The sequence below is a fragment of the Lygodium microphyllum genome, chromosome 25 (genome assembly GCF_053477565.2).
Source record: "Lygodium microphyllum isolate KBCC chromosome 25, Lygodium_microphyllum_v1.1.10, whole genome shotgun sequence".
Lineage (NCBI taxonomy): Eukaryota > Viridiplantae > Streptophyta > Polypodiopsida > Schizaeales > Lygodiaceae > Lygodium > Lygodium microphyllum.
Window position 1 is genome coordinate 2,367,110 of NC_141159.1, and position 24,694 is coordinate 2,391,803.

The 24,694-nt window shown below is 41.9% G+C and overlaps 1 protein-coding gene across 1 annotated transcript in view; it reads left to right on the forward strand.

Annotated features, from left to right (window-relative positions):
• The first annotated feature begins 3,218 nt into the window (after positions 1–3,218).
• The window catches only part of EMB1691 (Methyltransferase MT-A70 family protein), a 29,028-nt gene continuing 7,552 nt past the window's right edge, over positions 3,219–24,694 (forward strand). Inside the window, exons 1-2 of the mRNA XM_087666267.1 lie at positions 3,219–6,099; positions 6,463–6,546. Of these exons, the coding sequence (XP_087522393.1) occupies positions 3,715–6,099; positions 6,463–6,546 (2,469 nt within the window). The 5' untranslated portion in view covers positions 3,219–3,714. The remainder of the gene's footprint in view (positions 6,100–6,462; positions 6,547–24,694) is intronic.

A 24,694-nucleotide genomic window follows, 5' to 3' on the forward strand; every position in this document is an offset into this window, starting at 1 on the left:
TTTTTTTTTCTTCTTCTTCTTCCACACACAATACAATGTACACAAAGTATAGATAAGATACATCATAAAGGAAAGTGGCCTACTAAGTCAAACAATGCATAACTGATTATACTAATCAACTGGCGCTATATCTATGCCAGTTGTAGGTAGGTGTAACAAACTAAATATAATAAGTGATATGTTACAGGCCATGCGAGGATCATAATGCCCATCGACGTGCTAAGTGTAGATGTGCAGACCCGTCTAGACAGGCGATCCATTTCATCAATGTCCACACGTGTTGAGCTTGCCATCTCAACATACATCGTGTATTCGAAATCACATGAGCCACATGACAATGGAACGATCATGAGTATAATTGGATTTGTCTACCTCTTGTGAGTTCAAATTTGTTGTCTATGTGCAAGGTTTATCATTCATTGATTTTGAATGATTCTCTGAGTAAAATTTTTAATTTGGACACCCCGTTGCAACTCTCATCACACATAGCATGTTGCATATACATAAGGTGTTTGCAACAAGAGCCTCATCTCCCCCTCCATAATCCAAGTCCAACCTAGTAGGATAGAAGGAATGTGGAGGGGCAACCTATGTGTGGCACTGTGTGGGGCTGATAGTTGCACCTTGTACATCCACACCACACATGAGTGCATTCACTTCACTATCACTATGCATGGTAACACATAGTGCATCCAACACTACATTGTGCATCTATATAGTGCTTCTAACCCTTGTAGTACAACCACTACTATACTATGCCTTCACCTCCACACGCACACCTTACATTCTCTTAGACTACACATTGCTCCACTCGTATAGTTGCACAAAAGATTGCTCAGAGCATGGTGTGCATCCAAGCAACTAATCCCTATCTCTACAATCCAAGTCCAAATAGGATGGAAAGACAATGGAAAGAGAGATAGGAGAAGGACAATTGGGCATTTACCATTGTGCATGGTTAAGTGCAATCAATGGCACATAGTGTGTAGCCAACCACACAGTGTGCAACTGACTACACATAGGAAGCACTCATCTCATTAACCCATAGTGCATCCATATCATATACCCACATAGCTTAACATCTTTCCATATGCATTTGCATCCTTTTAGCCTCTTCACTTCCACTTTAAGTGTGCATCCAGTGAAATGCATCCTATTGTGCATTCATCACTATGTATCCACCCTTGCTACACCATACTCACCTAGCAACACTGCATTGTGCTTCCACCACATGATGAGAACCTAGTAAACCTTAGTCTACCTTAGGTAATAACAGTGCATTCATTCACCTTGTTGTTCACCCTCACATGTGCATTTGCTCAAGGACTGTGTAGAGTAGTTAGTTGCATTCATCTCAATAAAATTAGCCTCACAACCATTGAGTGCATCAAGCCATATATATGCACAATGAACCATAGGGAGGCATGAGCAACCATACGTGTGCAGCCATGTGTGCTTGTGCACATTGCAATATAGTTATGGGAACTTATAAGGTCCCGTCGTGCGTCAATCACATCGATACACAACCAACATAGGTTGTTGCAAAACACACTAGATTATTGGTATTTGGCTATCCTATGCAAGAACCAAAGTGGCATAGCCATTTCTTGGAACCTAGTGTTTCATGCACATACCAAACATATCAAGATCCAATATCATTACTTTAGTAGAAGATGTTGGATAGTATAGTAATATTAGAGTATTGTAAGATAAGAAAACTTGGTGGATCTTTTCACTAAAGCTCTCCCTCAAGCCACTTTAAATTAGCACTCTAGATCCCTAAGTCTTATCCATCCAATATTTGAGTGGGGACGTTAGAGGACCATCCCTTGGATGAGCCAGGAGGTGGAGGGCAATTGGACAATTAGGTAAGGGAAATGGGCAAGTGGAGTACAATTAGGCAGCATAGGAAGCATCTAGGAAGTGTTGGAAACTAGTTGGGCAAGCCAACAATAATTTTGGTAGGTGGCCATACAACTGGCAACACATTTACTGTTGCAAGCTAGCTAGATTCAACTTGGTCAACTTGGTATTTTTATTGTTTTTTTGCATACTATTTATTCACATTGCATGACCCAAGTGGCCTTTCACATTGTGAGAGGGAGATTTGAGGTTAGGCTAAGTCAATCCTTCCATCACTTACTCTCCTTGGCTAGTCAGGGGGTGTGGGGGGTGGGTGTTCCTCCTACAACATCTACACCTACTACTCGTGTTCCTTCTTGTAACCACCCATCTAAGTAGTACATTCCTGGATATGTGGCACATGGACAACTCTCTTTGCCCCCACCTATTAGGACCCTTAAAGGTTTGATTGATTTGTCTACCACTCCCAACCCATAAGACTAAACACCACATGCTTGTCTAGCCACTATCTGGTGGGAACTCTTAACATAGCCCCATTTACATCCATTTATCCACCTTGCCACAAGTTTTTTGGTAGAGACCTACCAATGGATGTGCATGATAGTGGCCACACCCTTAGGCTAGCACCTTTTAGGTCCCTTGGGGCACAAATGCATAATTTAAAACACCCATTTTTGCAATGTGTGGTAATGCAAATACATGGTGCACAATTTTTTAAAAGTAACGTGTATATAATATCATGAGCATAAAATATGCACATCGCCTTAAAGGTGCTTTTACAGTGATGGAGAGCATGGTTGATGAAGAAACAATAAAGGCTTGGAGTGTGATAAGGGCAATCTTGCAGTGTAAAATCCTTAGTATTTTTCTTAGGAAGCTAAGGAAGTGCCAAGCAACGGTGCACACTTAATCATTTTATGAACTCGATTGGATCAACAATCATACAACCACCACCAAATCGATGGAGAGGGGGTATGAGGACTCAATTGTTTTATGAACTTGATTGGATTAGCTATCATCTAGCTGTTAGTAAAACATGCCATTCAGACATTGCTCTTACAAACCTTAGTTCTCTTAGCAACAACTTTATCTGTGCCCTTAAGGCTTAAAGTTAGTGCGAACGATGCCTAAAGGCATGGCCAGATGCTAAGTTGCTCCTCATGTCTGTTTGACCTTTCCATGGAAGCTGCAATTTACCATTATCATTATCAATATCTCAATGCACGATACTTCGCATAAGGAAAAAGGGAAAAAAATATAACCGCCACCATATTGATGGACAAAAGGGTACACTAGCGTAGTAGGACCAATATGATCCCTTTACCCTAAATATATGCGACGGGCCAAATTCAACAACGAATGAATGAATGAATGAACAACTTGTACGAGGGGAGGCCCGGGGAGGCAAAGCAAAGGAGGGAGGAGGAGCGAGCGGAGCCCTCTCTACGACCTCTCTACCTACAAACGGCCAGAATTTTTTGAACGAGCGCCATCGCCACGCCTCCTTAATTCCTCGACCGCCCTCCCCCTCCCCCCTCCCCGCAATTCCACCTGCAGTTATGTGCAGTAATCTATGGTGGGACTAGAAATCCTGCAAGAAGAAACTGTTCCTCTTCCACCTGCTGTAAGTAAATCTTCTTCTTCAGTCCTTCAAACACAGGGATACAGGACAACGATATTGTACGCCTCAGGAATAATACATCTCCCTGGCTCGCACTTGAGTGGCATCGATGCTGGACGAAGCTGCCGCAGAGGAATGTCCGATGCGCAGATTTGAGGAGAAACAGCTTGGATGTGGATGATGCAAAAGTTGGATGTGGAGAGAGATGATTGACAGTCCAGACGTCAAACATGAAGGATCCGGAACGCAGCTCAGGTAGGCACAGTAAGATAAAAAATGATGTGACTGCCGACAACAAATCAGAATCATGGTTGGAAGGCAAAGAAGCATCATATCGTGGTGGAGATTCATATTCACGGAGAAGAGAGAGCCGGTGGGATGAACCTGAAGCTGCCAATCGAACATGGGATGGCAGTAAGGATGACAGAGCTGCTTCAATAGAGGTGAAGGCACACAGGCTTCGTGGCAGAGAAAGATCGGAGCTGAACGACACTTCTGAAGATGCTGGTATTGATGGGAGGGAGGCTTTCAGGAGAGATGATCACCGCAGAAGGGTTAGGGATGCAGCTGAAAGCACAAGGGAAGATGTGGATAATTGGGAAAGGCCCCGCGAAAGGAGGAAAATTTACAGAGAGGAGGAAGACAAGGAGGAGAGGCACAGAAATACCAGGGATGCAGATCCTGGTGTAGATGGCATGGAGGCAAGAGGAAGGTCAAACAGCAAAATACAAGAGGCAGACGACGATTTTGGTGACAAAAGTAGGTCAAAGGATTTGCCCGAGTTATATTGGGAGGAACCAGATGAGAGGAAAAGGTCAGGGGGGGGCTGGAAATCTGCTAAACCCGGCCGAGGTGTGAAAAGGTCATGGAGTCCTGATGTAAGGAGGAGGGGTAGAAATGAAATTGATGATTTTGAAAGAGAATGTTCAGACAACAGAAGAGATGAGAGAGTTTACAGGAGAGATTATGACAAAGATAGCTACAGGGAGAGGGACAGAGACTATCATCGTGACAAGGAAAGGGATTTCCGAGACAGAGAGGCACATTGGGAAGAAAATGACATATATAGAGACAGGACAAGAGATCAAAAAGATGTTGATCGTTGGAGAAATAGGCAGCAAAGAGATCGACAGAAGGAGGAGGATAGTTTGGAGTATAACTATGAAAGAGATGGCTGGGAAGTGCCCCGGAGAGAGAGGGAAAGACTTGAAAGAGGACAGAGGATTAGAGAAGAAAGGAAGGAGAAAGACAGGTTTGATGTTTTGAAGAGCCCACAAAGCACCGGCGTTGGTGACACAGCAGAACGAGCTGGTGGCAGCAACACAACTGCAGGAGATTTGAGCTTAGAGAGAGGTTTTGCACCTTTTCTGCCACGACGTGGAGATTCTGGTGCTCTGCTAGATTTGGCAGAAAGCAACAACGAGACAGATTGGATTGAAACTGGGCACGACGATAGGGGTCGGCCAGGTGAGGGGGCTTCTCTGGGAGGTGACTATAGGGACAGGTATTCTTTTGAAGAAGAAGGTCCTCCTGGGCTTGATCAAAGCTTTGGTCCAAATGCAAACAGAGTTGCTGGGGAGGGTTCAATGGGGTTCAACATGCATGGTGGAAGGGGAAGGTTGTCCAAAGGATCTCCTGGCCACCGTGGTCGGGGAACTACAATGGCCAGTGATGGCCGTCCTCCTTTTGGCAACAATCAGGGCTCAGGAATCATGATGAGAGGGATGCACCAGAGTGGGAAGGGGGCAAGGGGTAGGGGAGGATCGAAGGTAGGAAGGGGTGGTGGCAGAGATAACCAAAGGGGGGCTGGGATGCCACCCCCTTTGATGGGCCCTGGGCCAGGCCCAGGTATGGCTCCTCATTTTGGTGGTCATATGGGACCTCCTGGTTCTATCCCAGTGATGGGACCAAACATGGGTCCGGGGCATGCCCCTGGTATAAGTCCTGGCTTTGGTCTTCCACCTTTTGGAGGTCCAGTTGGTTGGACTGGTGGTAGAGGAGCTGCAGACATGGGCATGATTCCGGGTCCACCTGGTCCAGTGCCTCCTGTTCATGCTCCTGGTCCAGCTCCTCCAAGGTTTGGTCCTGGCATGGGGCCAGGCCCAGGACATAATGTCTTTTTCCCTCCTTCTGGACCTGGAAGAGGCTCGCCAGGTCTAATGCCAGGTCCATCCTATGGTGGAGCTTCATTTGGAGGCCGTGGAATGATGCCAGACAAAGCTCCTTCAAACCGAGGATTGCCAAGGATCAATGCTCCTGCTGGATCTGCTCCATCAAGAGGGGAGCAAAATGATTACTCTCAACATTTTGTTGATACAGGTTTACGGCCTCAAAATTTCATACGAGATGTTGATCTTGCTGACAGGTTTGAAGAGTATCCCAAGCTGAAGGAGCTTATTACGAGGAAGGACAAGCTAATAACTGACCGTGCCTGTCCTCCCATGTACATGCAACTGGACCTTCGAACAACAGAGCTCTGCCCTGAACTTTTTGACACAAAGTTTGACGTTATCCTTGTGGATCCTCCATGGGAAGAATATGTTCGACGGGCACCAGGTGTGGGTGATTCTATGGAATGGTGGTCTTTTGAGGAGATACAGAATCTCCGAATTGAAGTAAGTGAATTTTCTTTACAGTGGTTATCAGCCCCTCATGCTAAAAAGATATTTTGCTGTGTTGGTAGGTTCAGTAATTGTGATATTGATTGTAGTCTTATGCACATCAATTACATAAAGTTATCGTTAGTATGAATAACCGCTTACTATCCTTCATAGTTGCATATCTATCTAAAGATATTCAAGGTGGTGTAAAAATGCAGAAAAGCTATTCTCAAAAAAATGTAGAAAAATTTAACCTACTGTTAGTATAGGAAACTTTGGAGGGTAAATCTATGGTCTCTGGAAAGTTTGTTTGAGCTATCATCATAGATGGCTTGTCAGCATTGGCATTCATGCCTATTTAACATTGTTGTATTGTAGGCGATCGCAGATACACCATCATTTATTTTTCTTTGGGTGGGAGATGCCGAAGGACTTGATCAAGGGAGACTCTGCCTGAAAAAGGTCAGCTTCTTTTCCTTTCCCTAATGTTATGATACCGCTTGCATCACTTGCTTAAGGAGTTTGTTTTATGTCCTAACTCTTTCAGCTCCTCTTTCTCTTCCTTGACCTTGCATTCTTTGCAGCTTACATGCATCTAGCAGTAATGTGCACACTTGTAGTTTCCATTTTTCCCTTCCCAATGAACTCAAATATGGATAAAAGGCAATCTCATTTAAGGATAAAGTAAAGCTTCTGCCAAAAAAGGTGGTCGTAATTGTTCTCTTTAAACCATGCAAAATAGTATTATTAAATTGAATGAAATCATCTTTCTTTATCTGTTCAACACTAGCAACTGAGAAAGATTATGACCTTGAAAATCATCACTAAGCAATTACAATCCTAACTCTTTCGGCATAAAATCTAAGTTGGAATGGTGACTAGAAATAGGTATCTCAACAATAGCAATGTCTACTAAATTGGAATCGGCCTCATGCTGAAGTCAATTGTGCAATTTGTGAGTGATGTAAATATGTGTAAGTAGCCTCAAACATGTACAAATTAGTGTCTTTTAACACAGATGTGAGGATACACCAGGGTTTGCAGCAAAAACAGAGTGTAGGAACATTACTAACACACAATGACCCCATACAAGAACATAGATGAAGAAAATATGAGTGAATGCTGAAATAAAGGATGAATGCAGATATCAACTATGTGCTCATGGAGCAGAGGTGCCCACTGCCCAACAGCCTCTCTCTCTTGTGGGAGCTGGCTAAGGGAGTGTCTCAGACAGTTTCGTCTGCTGAAAAAGGAACTTGATGCAGAAAATCTGATGTAGACAATTTAGGTAGCAGCACAGACGAAGAGGACTGTCCCATGAAGCAGGTCTGGTGAGGATAAATGATGACAGAGGGCAGAAGACAGTGGGACAGAATGCTCGATGTCAAAACACAGCTATGACAAGCTGAGAAATGACAAAGTGCAGCTGTAGGGAGCCTATCAACAGCCTTTGTAGGTGAAGGCAGCGGCTGGAATCAAAACGCAGCCATGTGGAAGATGCTGTAGGTGAAAGCGCAGCTGATAGCATGGGTTGAGATGAAGGTGACAGCATGTGCAGAGCCCCTGTTGGTTCACATGCCTATGGCACTAACTTGATGTTGCCCTTCTTCCCACCTGTGAATCTTCTGATTGCTTCTCTTTTTGGCTGCACACTTGTACTCTTACTATTTGGTATCTTAATTTTGCCTACCTTTTGGTATTGGGTTTTCTCTTTATCCTTTTACTAAGTATCAAAAGCATCTTCATTGAAGTAGAGGTATGCATTCCTAAGGTCTCGTGTAGGTACTTATGCTTGATTTGCATTGTAATCAAGGACACGCGTTGCAAGGACCTACTAGTTTTGGTTGGGTTGGAGACTTGGATAGTTAGGCACTCCAACTTCATAGAAGGAGAGTCATCAATACTAAGGATCCGAAGCTTCTTCTCCAAGGAGATCCTGTGGGCAAATGTCTTCTGATGGTAAAGAGATGCAAGCTTCTTCCACACCTTCGTTGGAGTCTTCAATCTATGGACATGAACCAAGACAGAATCCTGTAAACTCATAAAGAGAAAGGATCGGGCTCGAGAGTTGAGCCAATCCCAAAGGGTTGCACGATCATTGATGAAATATGTGTGGGGTCTTCCATGGGTTGAGAAACAGGGAGAGGGAAACTCCCAAAGGTTGAAGTTGTCAAGAATGCACTCCACCTTACATGACCATAGAGAATAGTTGGAACCATCCAACTTGTCTTCTTTGGGAGAAGAAGGAAGGATGGGCACTTGTATAGCGGGTGCCATGTAAGGCATTTTAAAGTCGGTAGACCGTGCCTTATGAGAAACATGGAGGGAGGAAGGAGAGGGGTGCTTCGAATGGGGAGTTCGTGCAGGGGACTTTGATCTCTGATAATCTCGCCATCGTTTAGAGAAATGATGGGAGACCTCATCCTTTGAGTCATCAAAGTCGAAAAATTGGTGTTGAGACATCTTTTAAACTTGTAATCCCTCGGAAAACTGCGTTTTGATGGAAATAGCACAAAAGATAGGAAGTAGTCAGCTACAGTGGATATAGATGTGCTGCTTGTACACAATATGTAGTTGCTTGCGACCAAAGGGGTGTTGCATGCAGTAAGGGTGTTGTTGCGTATAGTAAGTCAACGACGGACTACGGAAGCTATTGATTGGGTAATAAATGCTACCGCGTGGTAGTGGATAGTGACAATTGGACAATAGATGTTGTTGCCTCTACTAAAAAGTTGACAACTAGTTGCTTGATGATATTGCCCTTGAAACAATCCTCTAGATATGGCTACATTTGCAGCAAATGCAAGGTTTATGGCTTGCGTTTTGTGATTGGGAATCTCCTCTACAACAAATCTCCATGTTGTGTCCTCACTTAGGCTCTGATACCATGTGAGTGCGCAACGGAAGAGACAAGAACAGAGAGAGAGAGAGAGAGAGAGAGAGAGAGAGAGAGAGAGAGAGAGAGAGAGGGGGGAGAGGGAGAGGGAGAGAGGGAGAGGGAGAGAGGATGAAGGAAGAATACTGCACTGATTGAAGAAGAATGTTGATACAAAAGGAAATGGAGTGATCAGTCCCTGTATGCAGGCCACAACATCAATAAGGTACCAAATCGAGCTGATGACGATGATGGCAGCATCAAAGTCAGAGAGTGTTGGAGACAGAGAGTGCAATTTGCAAAGTCTACAATGAAGAAGTGATTTGCCAAGTGTGGGGGTTGGCTCTATATAGCCACATAATGACAAAATTGATCGATTGCTTCTATAGAGGGTCATAAATGCTAGCCAATTGCATGATGTGCAGTTTGACTATAATAAATGCAACCGCCTATTAATATGGCACCCCACACGTGTATGAAACAAAATTGGTAGACATTGACACTTGTAGCCTAATCCCTAGACAGCCTAGGAAATGCATACTAATATGTGTAATGTCTCCGTCAAACTTTGACAAGAGCTCACAACTAGGAGATGATAGACTGACATGGCTAAAAATAGGTAGGCTAATAGAGATCTGCCGCGGAGATGTGAAATTTTGAGATGCTTTAATCTTGCTAGTAATATTTAATTAAGTTACTAATCAAATGTGTAAGGTTGTTAAGCACGTGTTGCACATTGCAATTATTTTGTGGTAACAAGCTAAGGATCCCAAGGATGTAGTGGATGTCAAAGGCAAAAGTTGTAATAAGTTATACTAGCTGGGCTTTGGTGGTCAGTTGGTGTCAATTTGGACCCTACGATAGTTGTTTGGCCATTAAGTGTTAGTGGTGACACTAGGGACTAGGCATTAATTAATTAGTTAGTGCTAGTCTAGAGGTCAATAGAGTGTGAAATTTTGAGATGCTTTAATCTTGCTAGTAACATTTGATTAAGTTACTAATCAAATGTGCAAGGTTGTTAAACATGTGTTGCATATGACACTTATTTCATGGTAACAGGCCAAGGATCCCAAGATGGGTGTTCAAGGCAAAAGTTGTGATAAGTTTACGAGCTGGGAGTTGATGGTCAGTTGTTGCCCGTTTGGACCCTAGGAGTCAGGACAGTTGTTTGGCTATTAAGTGTTAGTGGTGACACTAGGGACTAGGCATTAATTAATTAATTAATGCTAGTCTAAGGGTCAACAGAGGTTGGGGACCACTCCAAGTTGCAAATGGCCTAGCCAAGTTAATATAGATAGGCACATTTAATTTTGGGCAAGGTCAAAAGGGCTGAAATTAATTTACCCATGCAAATAGAGAAAAATGTTTTTGGCCGGTTGGAGACTATTTTCATTCATTTAGCTTGTGAGACAAAGAAAAGAGAGATTGCTGGTCAGAATTTGTTGTTGTGGTGTCACCAAGTGGTGATACTTTTTGTAGTTGCTTTCCTTATTTACTTATATAAATATTTTATTTTTCTTTTCTTTAGTTGCTGTTGCTTTTTATCCCCATAGTTCTCTTGGATTAAGGCGGGATCTTTGCATGGCCAGAAGAGGCAGCCATTGGGACAAATTGGACTAATGATTTGTTTGAGCCTTGGGACCGGTTCCATATTGAATGGATACTGAAGAATAGAATGTTAGCGCCTGGCCAAGACAGAAAATGCACATGTGAGAATGCTTACGGAATAAAAGTCACCGTAACTGATGCGGTTGCAATGATAGAAGTTACTCAGAACAACTTGAGGAATGCATGGGTCACCATCCCTAAAATTTAGAGAGTTACTATTTTTGGACCCTAGAATCAGTTCGTGTCATTATCTTTGTTTTTGCACGAGGTTTAATTCTTTGGTTTGTGCTGAGGTCAAAATTTGCAACGATCATGGAGAATTTTAGACCGGGAGGTTTAGACGGGAAAATTGTTACATATATGCCATGTGTCACAATTTGGGCACAAATTCCCAAAAGAGAGAGAGAGCATTAAAAAAAAAACGTAATAGGCAAGAGGGGCAGATCTGAGTGTGAAGTTTTCAGGGGTTGAGGGCTTGCAAGTACATTAGCTGTGGAGAGTACTTTTTCATCTCTAACTCATGTACGGAGGTAGAGCTTGCTTCCTCTAGTCAACTCTCTCTCTATTCTCAGAGGAAATGCTGTGCATGATGGGCTGATTCCATCGAATGTAGAGTTCTGTGTTTTCTTTGCACTTCTGTCGAGGCAAGAGCCTCATTGTCCAGATTTAGGAGTAGTTGATTGCTTCTCCAATGCAGGAACTAAAGAAAGTGACGACCACACCACACGGGAACGGGGTTTTCAGCTCTGATTGAGTGCTGTTTGTGGGACTATTTTACTGTTGGAATGATGCTAGGGTCAAAGGGTTTGTAGTCCAACTGGTATGGAACAGATTTGGAATGGAATAAGGCTGAGAACAGGTGAAAAACAATAACTACAGAGTTCTGCAAATTGCTATTCTACACTTGAATTATTGAGTTATACTTACAGAAAGTGTTTTTCCTACTTGGAATGTTGTTCTGGATATGCTGTATTGCAGTTGAAATTTACTTAGAAAGGGATGTTGTTCTAGATATGTTGTGTTGTCCTTATGCAGCTGAAATTTACTCAGAAAAGATGAAAGCCAACTTTTTACAGGTTTTGTACTTTGGAACATTTTTTTTTTTTGTAACCTTCCATCTTTTAATTGATAAAGAAATACCGAGAGGGGTGATGGTCTTCGGGGCCAATCTGGTGTTGAGCGAGGGAGTGAGGTCTCTATTTGTGTGTGTCTGTGAAAAGACTAGGCATTAATTGAAGGGACCATTGCTTTATGTGAGTCATAGACCGGTTTCAGTGTGGAGACATTTACGAGGCTGCCAACTACTGCAAGAGTCCTTGTTGATGCAGGCGACGACAACGTTTTTGGGCTGTTGGAGGCTATTTTCATTCATTCAGCTTGTGTGAGAGAGGGTAGAGAGGCTGCTGGTCAGAATTGTTGTTGTGAAGACATTCAAGAGAATGCCAATTGTTTTAGGAGACCTTGGTGATGTAGGCAACAATATTTATGATGCTTACAGATGCAGGCAACAATAGCTGGACATTGGCAGTAGGTGACAACAATTGGGGCTGAGCAAAGCATGCAACAATCAATTTCAGCCATTTTCCATGTGAAAAATCATGAATTTCTCTCTATTTTGCATTCTTTCACCTTCTCCAGCCCATTCTCAGGTTATCTTAGGATTTCTTAGCCATTTGGAGAAGATCATAGCCAGATTTGGTAGACAACAAGAGAAATTCTGCTGTAAACCCTAATTTACAGCAGTAATTAGGGTTTAGCAGCCACCTTAGAACCTGTGCCGTTAGTCAAGGGCATCATACACTAAAACTAGCACCTGAAATTCAAGGAATTGTTAGGGATTTCAAATGCCGGCTCATCCATTGTGAATTAGCGGCAACATTTGGTTAGTTGGGGTTCCATTAGAGCAAGGGGCAAATGGCCCAAATTGCTTGCTGATTGTTTGTACAGCAAGGGGCTTTTGGATATGCTAAAGAGATTGTGGAATCTCGGCTTCTACTCAATCCGTTGGCAATTAAAGTTAAAAAAATACTGAAAGAGACGCCAAGTTTGGGGCCAACAAGATGTTGACTGTCCAAGTTTATTAAGGTAAAGTGTGCATTTCAGTTGATGCTTATTTATTGTTTGCTGTAATTAAGTGCTTAATCGAGTATTGCCACCCTATCCAAGAAGGAAGGTTGGTGTTACATGTGCTTATAAATAGGGCATGGGCATCTAACTAATTCTTTATTCAGTCTCCCACTTGTTGATGACCTTCACGTCTCCAAGGCTTGGTGGATGCTTTGTAAATATTTGCTAGGGTTTGCACTGAGGAAACACAACATATACGAATAAGATTGAAACACAAAGACTCAGACAAATGCAAAACTCAAATCCTAAACGCAAAACGCAAAAACTCAAAACTCAAACAGAGAGAGAATTAATTTTGAAGTGAATGAATGCTACAAATGAAGGTAAGAGTGCACGGAATGCCAAGAAAAGCTATACAAGCTGTCCACTGAAGAATATCATGTGATCATGGACTTGAGATGAAAGAAGATTGAGGAGCTTGATCGAAGGATTGCCCTTCAGGAGAAGCTACTCAATGAAGATATGCATGAATTTCTCTCTTCAGATGTTGTGCATAAATTTGATGATATTGCAGGGCCGTCGAGACCTCCCTTAAGGATGGGCCCCCCTGTTGGAGAAAGAGATCTGAAGTATGTTTCATTCCTTCATCCTCTTCTGTCCACTTCGATGCAAGATACTTTAGATTCGTCTTTTGTTCCTTCGTCTTTTACCTCTTTTGCTTTGCAATATACTAGTAGAAATCATAAGGAAGATAGAGTATAATCGGTTGACTATGAAAAAAGTTCTCTTGAGGACCAATTCTTGTATGTTAACATACATCGTGGGGATTATAAGAAAAAGCCATGTACATCTTCTTCTACCCTTTCTTCTTTTCAGTTTACTTCTCAAAATCAGAATGAATTTGGTGTTCCTATTTTTACATTGCATGGTGTATCATCATCATCATCATTTTATTTTCTATCATTAAATGGTAAAAATGAACAAAACGCATATGTACCTTTCACACCACAAGTTCAAAACCCATCCATTCCACCACATTTTTCTGCTGCTTTTCCACTTTCTTTTACACCATTTATATTCCCCTATATCAAACACCTCATGTTGCATATCACACCGCACCGGGGGGTTATAGAAACGTAGGTGCCACCTTTAGGACCTTATCCTTTCCTCAGTCGAGTGGTGTTCCACATTTTTTTCACACACTTTCGGATCATTGTAGCTTGGGTATCCCCCCCAGTCTCTCTCGAGTGTGGATCAATTGGTACCACAACTTGCCTCTATAGCATTATCTAGTGGACCTTTTGGTGATACTACTGTGCCCCAGCCAAGCTTTGGACAGGGCTTTCGTGTCCTAGTGTCTCCACCTCCATTGGCACCTTATTGGACACTCCCAACCTATTTCTGCCTATCCAGCTTTTCCCCCTCATTCTTCCTATCAGACACACCCACCACCACCATCTTACCCTCCACCTTCAGCTTATTCCACTTTCCCGACACCTCATGGTTCTGCCTCATCTTTTGCCAAGCATGCTTTTAATGATAAAACTCTTTTTAACGGGTCAAACTTTACCACTTGGTTGAACTTGATGAGACATGTCCTTGACTCCCAGAACCTATGGGATCTTGTGCAGGGGTTGGAACCCCAATCCGATCCCGCACTTGTTCTATATGAGGTTGTCCGCTCATGGAAGGCTAGGAATGCCTCTGCTATAGTTGAGTTGATGTAGGGCTTATTGCCCGAGTTTTACTCTCAGCTTTAACATTTTGACTTAGCGTCAGAACGATGGGCAGGACCTGTCGTATAAATCTTGACCATGAGCTCCAACTCTGTAAGATCACAGACCGGGATGACTTGAAAGTCAAGTTGACTAAGTATTGGCGACTTCTTGCCGAATTCTCCACTACGGGGATTCCCAAGTCCTCTGATCATCAAGTCATATTGTTTCTGAACAAACTTCCCAGGAAATACTTTAATTTTGTGAAAGGTATAGTTTCAAAGCCTACCATGCCTACTTTCTATGAATTTGAGTGTCAGTTGTTGCATTATGCACGGTTGTTCGATCAATTTCATATGAATTCTTCCTCAGAAGGGAACTCTTGTTACTCATTCTTAGAAGGGGCAACAAGGGAAGGGCAAACAAAATCAAATCTCCACTCTAAATAAAAAAACAAAATCAATTCGGGGAATCACAAGGAAACTCCCAATCACAACTCAAACAAGGGTGGCAGAATGTACCTAAAAAGAATAAGTATTATCAACATTGTTAAAAGGTTGGTCATTTTGACGACGAGTATTGCTCAAAGGCCAGAGGCACAACACCCAAATCTAAGTCTCAGACCTCCACCCTTCAGTCAGGCAACCCCCAGTAGGGGAGGCAGGGTGATGCGGACAGGGTGTCCATTGTCCAAGATTGTAAGTTAATTTGCATTTCTCAGTTTTGTAATAAATGTTACTTGTTGTAACTAAGTTGTAATTAGGGAATTACTACCCTTCCATTGAAGAAAGGCTAGTTTCAGAGAGAGACTACAGCCACACCAACAACACAGACTACACTAAAGAGAGTTCACACGTAGTGTACACCAGCTGATCACAAAAAATGATTGCAAAAACAAAGAAAAGAGATGGATTACAGCCAACAGATGTTGTCAAAAGCCGGAAATCACTCTCACCTAGCCCACAAAGGCATTAAATGCAGTAAAATTAGTAGCTGTGCAAAAAAACGCAAGGTGATCAGTAATAAAATAATGCAGAAATTGAAAACGCAGCCTGCAAAAGGTGGTAAACAATATGATTGGCAGCAGACAATTGTCATCAGGTTGGAAAGAGTGTGTAGTAGTCAGGAAAAATCAACGATTAGCAAGAGAAGATGTGTAATCAGCAAAACATAGCACTAGGAGTGTAGATCCTAAAATCGGATACCGTGTGAGAAGTGGATGTAGCAATGGAAGTATAAACAGATGCTGAAACAAATGAAGGGAAGAGAGTTGAGAGTTAGAGAGAGTGAATGCAGAGATAGGTGTACCAGATCGTGATGGTACACAAAGAATAAAAGAATGTATTTATATACTAGGGTACATTAAGGGTGTGCTCACACTCGTAAGACTATTTACACAGAGACAAAGGGACTTTACACCCAACCACCTCTCACTTAAAAGCCGAAGTGTTCCTTTAAGCTAACCAACTCCTAATAAACGAATGCAATGCTCATGTTGAGCCTTTGCAAGACACTTAGTGAGAATATCTGCAGGGTTATCTTGGGCTTTGACCTTAGTCAGTGTGACAAGACCATCATCCAAGACTTGTTGAATAAAGTGATACCAAACATCTATGTGTTTGGTACGTGCATGGAACATGGCATTCTTAGCCATACATAGTGCACTTTGGCTATCACAACCAAGCACTGGAGTACGTGAAGAAAGACCAAAATCTTTCACCAGACGGCCAAGCCAACTAGCTTCCTTAGAAGCTTCCGTGGCTGAAATATATTCAGCTTGTGTTGTACTCGGTGTCACAATTTTCTGCAATCTTGAACACCAAGAGATAGCCCCACGAGCCAAAGTAAAAACATACCTGCTGGTAGATTTTCTAGTGTCAAGATCTCCTGCAATGTTCGAATCACAAAATCCCTGCAACTCTAGTGTACCCTTTCCATAGCATATACACTTTTCTTGTGTACCTTTCAAGTATTTGAAGATACATTTCATTGCTTCCTAGTGTGCCTTGCTAGGGTTAGGCACGAATCTACTAACAACTCCCACTGCATGAGCAATGTTAGGGCGAGTTGCAACCATGGCATACATCAAAGATCCGCAAGCTGATGCATAAGGTATACCCTTCATGGCACTAGCAGCTGCATCATCCTTAGGGCAATCAGCTTTGCTAAGCTTGGTATGTGGCGGTAAAGGCATACCAAGAGGCTTAGCATCAGCCATATTAAACTTGTCAAGTACTTTTGCTGATGTACTTGTCCTGTGAGAGAAACAACAAACGTTGCTCTCTGTCTCTTTTAATGCGCATGCCCAAAATGTGTTCAGTTGCTCCCGAATCTTTCATGGAGAATGTTGAACTTAGTTACCTTTTAAGAGCATTCAAAGTACTCTTATGTTGTCTTGCAATCAGTATGTCATCCACATATAAAACCAGCACAATAAGGCTTTCATCATCAGTCTTTTTAGTGTATAAGCAGTGATCTGCATGACTGCATTTAAATTCATGGTTGAGCATAAAGGTATCAAATTTTTTGTACCATTGTCTAGGGGCTTGTTTCAGCCTATATAAGCTGCGTTTCAGCTTACAAACCAAATGCTCTTTTCCTAGAATAGCAAATCCTTTTGACTGCTTCATGTACAACTCTTCATCCAAGTCACCATGAAGAAAAGCAATCTTCACATCCATCTGATCCAACTCTAAATCCAAGGATGTAGTGAGAGCAAACAAAACACAGAGCGTGGTCATCTTCACCACTAGTGAAAAGATCTCCTGGAAGTATATGCTTTCTTCTGTGTATAGCCCTTAGCAACCGGCCGTGCCTTGTACTTGGGCTTCCCATCAATACATTTCACTTTGTAAACCCATTTATTTGGAATAGCTTTCCTATCCTTGGGCTAAGGTACAAGCTCCCATGTGTTATTTGCATATAGAGACTTCATCTCTTCTTGCATGGCAAGCTTCCACTTTCTCTTGTTTTCACATGACTATGCCTCTTTAAATGTCAGAGGCTCACCCTCATCAGTCAATAAAATGCAATCCAAAGATGGCTGAAACCTTTGTGGCTGCCTTTTGACGCGTGTAGACCTTCTTACTCAATGATCTCTATTATCAGGCAGTGGGCCTACATCTTGAGGAATGTGCACACCATCACCAGGTGGCTGATTTTCAGCATCTTCTTGCTGCCGTAATCTGTTTTCAGCATGTTCTTCTTGTTGTCCTATTTCATCCTGTGCATCTATTTGCTGTCCATGATCTTCTGGCTGCATCACAATAGGTTGTTGCTCATTTTCAGCATCAAAAGGGATAAAACTTTGAGCTAATGGCTGCTGAATGGCTGGCTGTTCATACTGAAATTTGACCTTCTTTTTGTCAAGATCACCATGTGTAGCATTTTTCAATAGCTTTGCCTCATTAAATACTATGTCCCGGCTGCGTACTATCTTCCTGCCCTGAGGAAGCCAAACTCTATAACCCATCTCTCCCTCATCTCCATATCCCATGAAGATGCCCTTGATGGATTTCATGTCTAGTTTGATCCTCTGTTCTACAGGTACATGCACAAAGGCATCACAACTAAAGATACGCAAATGGTCATATGAAGCAGGTTTGCTAGACCAAACCTCTTCAGGAATGCCATTTTCCAATGTAAGATTGGGAGAGTGATTGCATACATGAACTGTAGTTTTAAGAGCCTCTTCCCAAAGCTGCTGCGGGAGATTAGTTGTGGACAACATGCATCTGACTCTCTTACAAAGTGTGCGATTAAATCTTTCAGCCACACCATTTGATGCAGGATTATAAGGGGTTGTCAACTCTCTCTTAATGCCATGCATCTCACAAAATTTGTTAAATTTATTTGAGACATACTCACCCCTATTATCTGTTCTTATGGCTTTCAACTTAAGCCCTTTCTGTGTGGTAACAGAAGCATGAAACTTTTTAAAAACATCCAACACTTCCTTTTTGCTCTTAAGTACATACACCCATGACTTTCTATTGAAATCATCAATGAAAGTAACAAAGTACCGTGCACCCCCATACGAATTAACATGCATAGTGCACACATTAGAGTGTACTAAGTCAAGAGCATTAAACTTCTAAACGGCACCAGAGTAATACGGAGACTTCACTTGTTTTCCATATAAGCAATCATTACAAAATTCAAGACCAGAGCCTTTTACATCAAATCTCCCTAAAGAGGAGAGAACATGTAGGCCTTTCTGGCTCATATGACCAGTCTTTTGTGCCAAAGCTCCATCTGTGAATGGACTTCATCCACAGCCAAGAACTTACTAGGTAATGCTTTGCAATGCAAGTAATATAAAGTCCCCCTTTTGCTGCCTTTAACAATTAGCATAGGTCCCTTATGGACCTTCCAAGATCCACCACCAAAGGTAGTAAAATACCCTTTAGCATCAAACTGCCTAACTGATAGTAGACTTTTCTTTATGCCAGGTACAAATCTGACATCCTGCAAAATTAGCTCTTGGCCATTTTCAAGGGCCAAGTGAATGGTGCCAACACCCTCTATCTCACATGCATAGTTATCACCTAAGTAAACCCTGCTTAGGCAACTTGCAATGTATTGAGAAAATGACTCCAAAGAGGGGGTAACATGAAAAAAGGCATAGCTTGCAATTCTGTCTTTTGTGTAGGGCTATTGATAGGGCAAAAGCAGGTAGACGCAGAAGTGAATAGGCAGAGGAGCTAGCGTGGGAGTTGGGACTGTTGATGGTTAGCGGGGCAAGAGTGGAAAATCGATAAGGTGAACATGCACACAAGCGGACAGGTGTAGGAGGTGGCATGGGATTGTCGACGGTTGACGGGGCAGAATCAGAAGAGATGAGCGAGACGGGAGGCGTGAGTCGTGTTAGGCTGTGCACGCGGCAAGTCACGAGTGATGAAATGTATGTTTCTTTTGATTTTTTTAAACTTTTTTTTTCCATTGACCATAGACTAACACTAACTTTGTTTTTTTACAAACTAACTCATGTTTTTTTTTCGGGGTTCCCCCTTCCCACGTTTTTTATGCAAAGAAACGTTTCGTAAGTTTCGAAAGCAAAAAAACACGTTTCTTTGCTACTATGCAAAATTTCTCTATAAAATCTGCCCCAATTGCATTAATACATGTTTTTGAGAGCATAAAACGGGCAAAATTAGCAAAATTTCACAAAATTTTGCAAAAGCTCCAAAATTTCGGGTCCAAGTGTGCATGAATGTCAGCCAATCTGACTCAACCGAACAAAATTTCACCAATACAGCAAAAGCCCCAAATTTTATGGATCCAATGTTGAGAAGTTTCACTTAAATGAGCAAAAATTCAGTAAATTTGGCGAAATCGCCAATTCAAACGTGCACAATGTTTGCAATTTCTAATGCAGATGCCTCAATTTTGCATGAACAACACTCAATTTGAAAAGCCCCAAATTTTTGGGCCTAAATCTGAAGGAATTTGTGCACTGTGCTTGTGCGCGTGAATACTCGGAAGAGAGGAGATAAAATACCCAAGAAAATTTTTGATAAAAAAACGGAAGAGGGGTCCATTGACTCGCTGTCCTGGTTCGTGACTTGTCAGATGTCACATCGTCTGCTCGATCATCGCCTTGTGATGGTGTCGTTGGTGCTTGGTTGCTGGTGTGTTGCATCTGGCTGCGTGCGCTTGGTCGCTATCACCGGGTTGTCGCGCTGGACACGAAGTCCAATTGTCTGCTCTACCGTCATGTGGGTCACACTAGGACTCCGTGCAATTGTTGCTTGCACGTTGGTTCTTATGCTGGACTCGTCCCACCAGCTAATTTCACTGGCGCCTGATCGCTATCACCATGTTGTCACGCTGGACACGAAGTCCAATTGTCTGCTCTACCGTCATGTGGGTCACACTAGGACTCCGTGCAGTTGTCGCTTGCATGTTGGTTCTTACGTTGGACTCGTCCCGTCAGCTGATTTCACTGATGCCTGGTTTTAATGTCGACCTTCACAGCTGGTTGCTCACCTAACTATCACGTGTGCCTTCTGCTGGTGCCTACTCAGCTGCTTGCCATTCATATTCTGTCTGCCGACAGTCACACACTCCGCAGTTGCCAGCCATTTTGATTGGTGCTCGACTGCTTGCCTTGAGCTGTTCATGAGCTTCCTTTGACTCGAGAATTGTGCACTCTGTGCTTTGATACCGGTTTGAAGGGAAGAGAGTGCGCAATGGAGTGCGAGATCAAGGCGCGAGCTGTAGAGTTGAGAGTTAGAGAGAGTGAACGCAGAGGTAGGTGTACCAGATCGTGATGATATACAAAGAATAAAAGAATGTATTTATATGCTAGGGTACATTAAGGGTGTGCTCACACCCATAATACTATTTATACTGAGACGAAGGGACTTAACACCCAATAATAAATTATTGAACGCAAGGACAGAAGAGAAAATCACATAAGAACACTGCAAAGAAGAGAATTCAAAAGAATGCTTGGAAAATGGAATCCATATACCAAACATGAGACAATTGTGTACAACTGTGAGTCACTAGTTGCGTGGGCACCGCCATCGGCTCCCTCTCTCCAACAGAACGTCAAGTGATGAATAATTGACCAAGGAGGGAATCCTAGAATATGTAGACCAAAATAGGGCCATAGGTAGTAATATGTCCGCCAACATTTAATGCTGGTTGGCCATCATAGAATGCCTAATTACCATTGTAATACTTGTCTTAGCCTAGACTCGCACATGAGCTGACTAGATTGCTAACAGAAGGATCCTCCCAAATTAGGATTTTGCATGTGGGACATAGGAACTCTCTAGAACCACTCGCTGTTTAATGAAACTTTTGGTATTTTACTGTTTTGACACTGTTTTTTAGAGCTAATCAATTGTGGACAATGAATTTTTAGCTTAATATCTCCTCACAGGTCCAAAACTTGAACCATAAAGGGATTGTGAGAAAGGTTCAAGTTCAGTTTTACCCTAAGGCGTCCCATCCCAAAACAGCCAGGGCATCAGACAAAGGGTACACGTCGGTTGCCCAATGGCCTACCAAGACTATAGAGACAGTGGTTGTCTTACCAAGGGAGTCCAAGTAGTCACCTGAGAGAGGACAAAGTATCGGACAAAAGTTGCATAGTGGCCTACCAAGTCCTACAAAGATGGATAAAACGACATTGACTTTTTTTTGTGGAGAATAAAGATGGTTTGTGGCCTTTCCGAGTAATTGTGCCCCATGGGGAGAATGAAAAGGGATGGTTAGATCCAATACATTACAAAACAAATAAGCTAACCTATCTACTTGAGGATGTTGATGATGAGGGAAAGATGAATGAAGGATGGTAGTGTGGTGGTAAAGAACCACCGGTGGAGATAGCTTAGGATCGGCCCAGGTGTGCTTTGCACAATGAGATGCATAGTAGTAGTGAGCTACATGATGTAGTAGGTGCCACTTGGATAGTGTCTTTTGTGGGGAAATTGTTCACTTGCCCAAGTGCCCTTTACAAAGATAATGAAATGATGTATAGGAGATGTACAATACCGGGGGAGGCTAATATTGAAGACAAGTGTCAAATTTTGTGGAATACCATGAAAGGGTAGGAACCCCCTCTCAAATCTTGTGGAATACCATGAAAGGGTAGAAACCCCCTCTCAACCCTAGATAGTGGTGCTAAAGGAGGAAGAGGAGCTTGATATCGAGTTTCGTGGTGTTGAGAACAATGATAAGAGATGAAGATGAGGATAATGTTACGAGGATGGGAAATTTTATTGCTTTGCTTAGCATTTGATTTAAAGTTTATCAAATATGCCAATGAGACTTGCACATATGAGATGCAAGTTAATTATTTCACAATGTGGGACCTAGGACCTTGAGATATTAGTTGACGCAAAAGACAAAAGTTGTAATAAGCTATGCTTGATAGGTGCTGGTGATACTCGGTGTCAGATTTGGGCCTAGACCAATTTATTGGCCACTAATGTCAATGGATTGGCCTAGCCAGTTTAATTATTGGTTGGTGGAATTAATTTTTTGAGCACTAGAATAATTATTGAACTAATTTTCAGAATATTAATTTTTAAAATTAATTTAATAAGTTGAATCATGCTGGAAAATAAGATTTGAAGGCTGCTACTTGGCAAAACTTGCCCATGCAAGTGGAAAAAACGTTTTTAGGGGTTGATGAAAGTCTATTCCAGTCATTGTGAGAGAGAAGAAGGGTATTATGCAAGGAGAGAGTGTTGATGTGATTTGCTGCTACAAAGGTAAAGTTTCCATATGCTTCTTGGTGAAGCTTCAGTATTGTTTCACCAATAGATGTAAAGTAGATGGAAGAGGATGACTTAGCAAACCATCCTTAATTGTTACAACGTTACCAAGGTTCCTTTTAATTAGGGCCCCGACTTCGGTTTGGACTTAATCAAGTTCAATAGAGTAGGGGTCTGGAGCATTGCATGATGCTCAAGGGGGAGGTAGTACTTCCACTCCACTGGGACATACTCATATGTCCAATGCACGAGGATAACACTATGCCAAAAAAGATAACATTGCAAGCTGTGTTCATTCCATAGTTGTGGACAACTCTCATATGTAGTGGATCTTGGATGTATTCAGGATGTATCCAAGATACTGTGGTGATAGTATGTATGCCATGGGGTCACTACTTAGTGTACTAGTCACTGTGAGATGTATGCAGATGAGAATGGTTGTTACCACAGCTCTAAGACTATACTTTTGTATGAGTTTGGGATTAGTTCATGAGGCATGAGCTTTTGCCTCAGTTTTGAGATGAATTTTTGATTAGTTTTAGCACAGTTTTTGGTCAGTTTGAGAACCGTTTATGGTGACTTTTGGAATTAGTTTTGCATTAGTTTTTGCAATCAGTTTGTGATCAGTAGTTTCAATGGTTTATAGTTGGTTCCTTGGACAACAGCATGTTAGTAAATGCCATTGACAGTTTCAATTATGGTTTATGCTGAAAATATGCTTTATTGTGATTTTGGAGTAAGAGCAGTTGAGAAACATGAGTTATGGATGCATCCAATGGATTTCTAGCAATAGTTTTGGGCTTGTTCTCAATATTCTTTGATGTTTGTTCTGACTGGAAATTTTCAGCAAGGTTTAGGGTATATAGCATGGTTAGACAATAGTGGCCAATGTTGTGATTGTGATGCCTTATGGAAATTCCAGTGTAGTATGCTTTTGGTTTGGCACTATGCAATGCATTTGAGGACGATTGTAGGGATTTCAAGGGGAAGGTCTATCATGAGGTTGTGAAATTTTGAGATATTCTAATCTTGTCGATAACATTTGATTAAGATATTAATAAAATGTGTAAGGTTGTTTAGCACATGTGATGCACATATCAGTTATTTCATGGTAACATGCTAAGGATCTTGAAGATGTAGTGGGTATCAAAGGCAAAAGTTGTAATAAGTTATATAGGCGAAGGACCTTGAGGATGCAGTGGGTGTCAAAGGCAAAAGTTGTAATAAGTTATGCTTGATAGCTGTTAGGAGGTATCATATTATGGCCACTAATGTCAATAATGACATTAGAGACTAGGCATTAGATTAAATAATTAATACCAATCTAAGGGTCAATAATTACTTAGGCACACTTAGAGGACAAATTAGCCTAGCCAATTTAATTATTGACTTGTGAAAGTAATTTTTTGAGTATTAGAATAATTATTATTTTAATTTTTAAGATTAATTTAATAAGTTGGATAATTTTGAAAAATGGGATTAGAAGGTTGCCACTTGGCAAAACTTTTCCTTGCAAGTAAAAGAAATGTGTTTAGGGATTGGTGAAAGTTTATTCTAGCCATTGTGAGAGAGGAGAAGGTTGCTAAAAAGCAAGAAGAGGTTGTTGATGTGATTTGCAGCCACCAAGGATCAGTCCTACAACATGTGACAAGAATTTGGGGTCCTCCCAGGAGCAAGTGATAGCAGCCCAAGGTCCTGTTGGTGCAGACGACAACATATAGGAGGGGGCAATAGTCTTTTTAGTGGTCCTAAGGTGTAGGTGACAGCTTCCATGGTGGTTTGAATAGGGCAGCAATAGCTTTTCAGCCTTTATTGCAATGGAACTCTGAAATTTCTCTCTCTATAGCATTCTCTCTCATCCTCGAGCCATGTCGCAAGTTATCTCAGTATTTTCTAGTAGTTTGAGCTATCAGACGTAGAGATTTTAATCAATCTCTATTGTAAACCTTAATAGTAGAAATTGGGGTTTTGACAGCTGCCTCAGGATGCATGCTCATAATTCATGGTCTAGGACTTGAATTCCAATAGGTGAAATTGAGGAATTTCAGGGAGATTCAAGAGGCTAGCTAGCCAATATTAGATTTTGGGTTGAATTTTTCTTTCAAGGAGTAGGT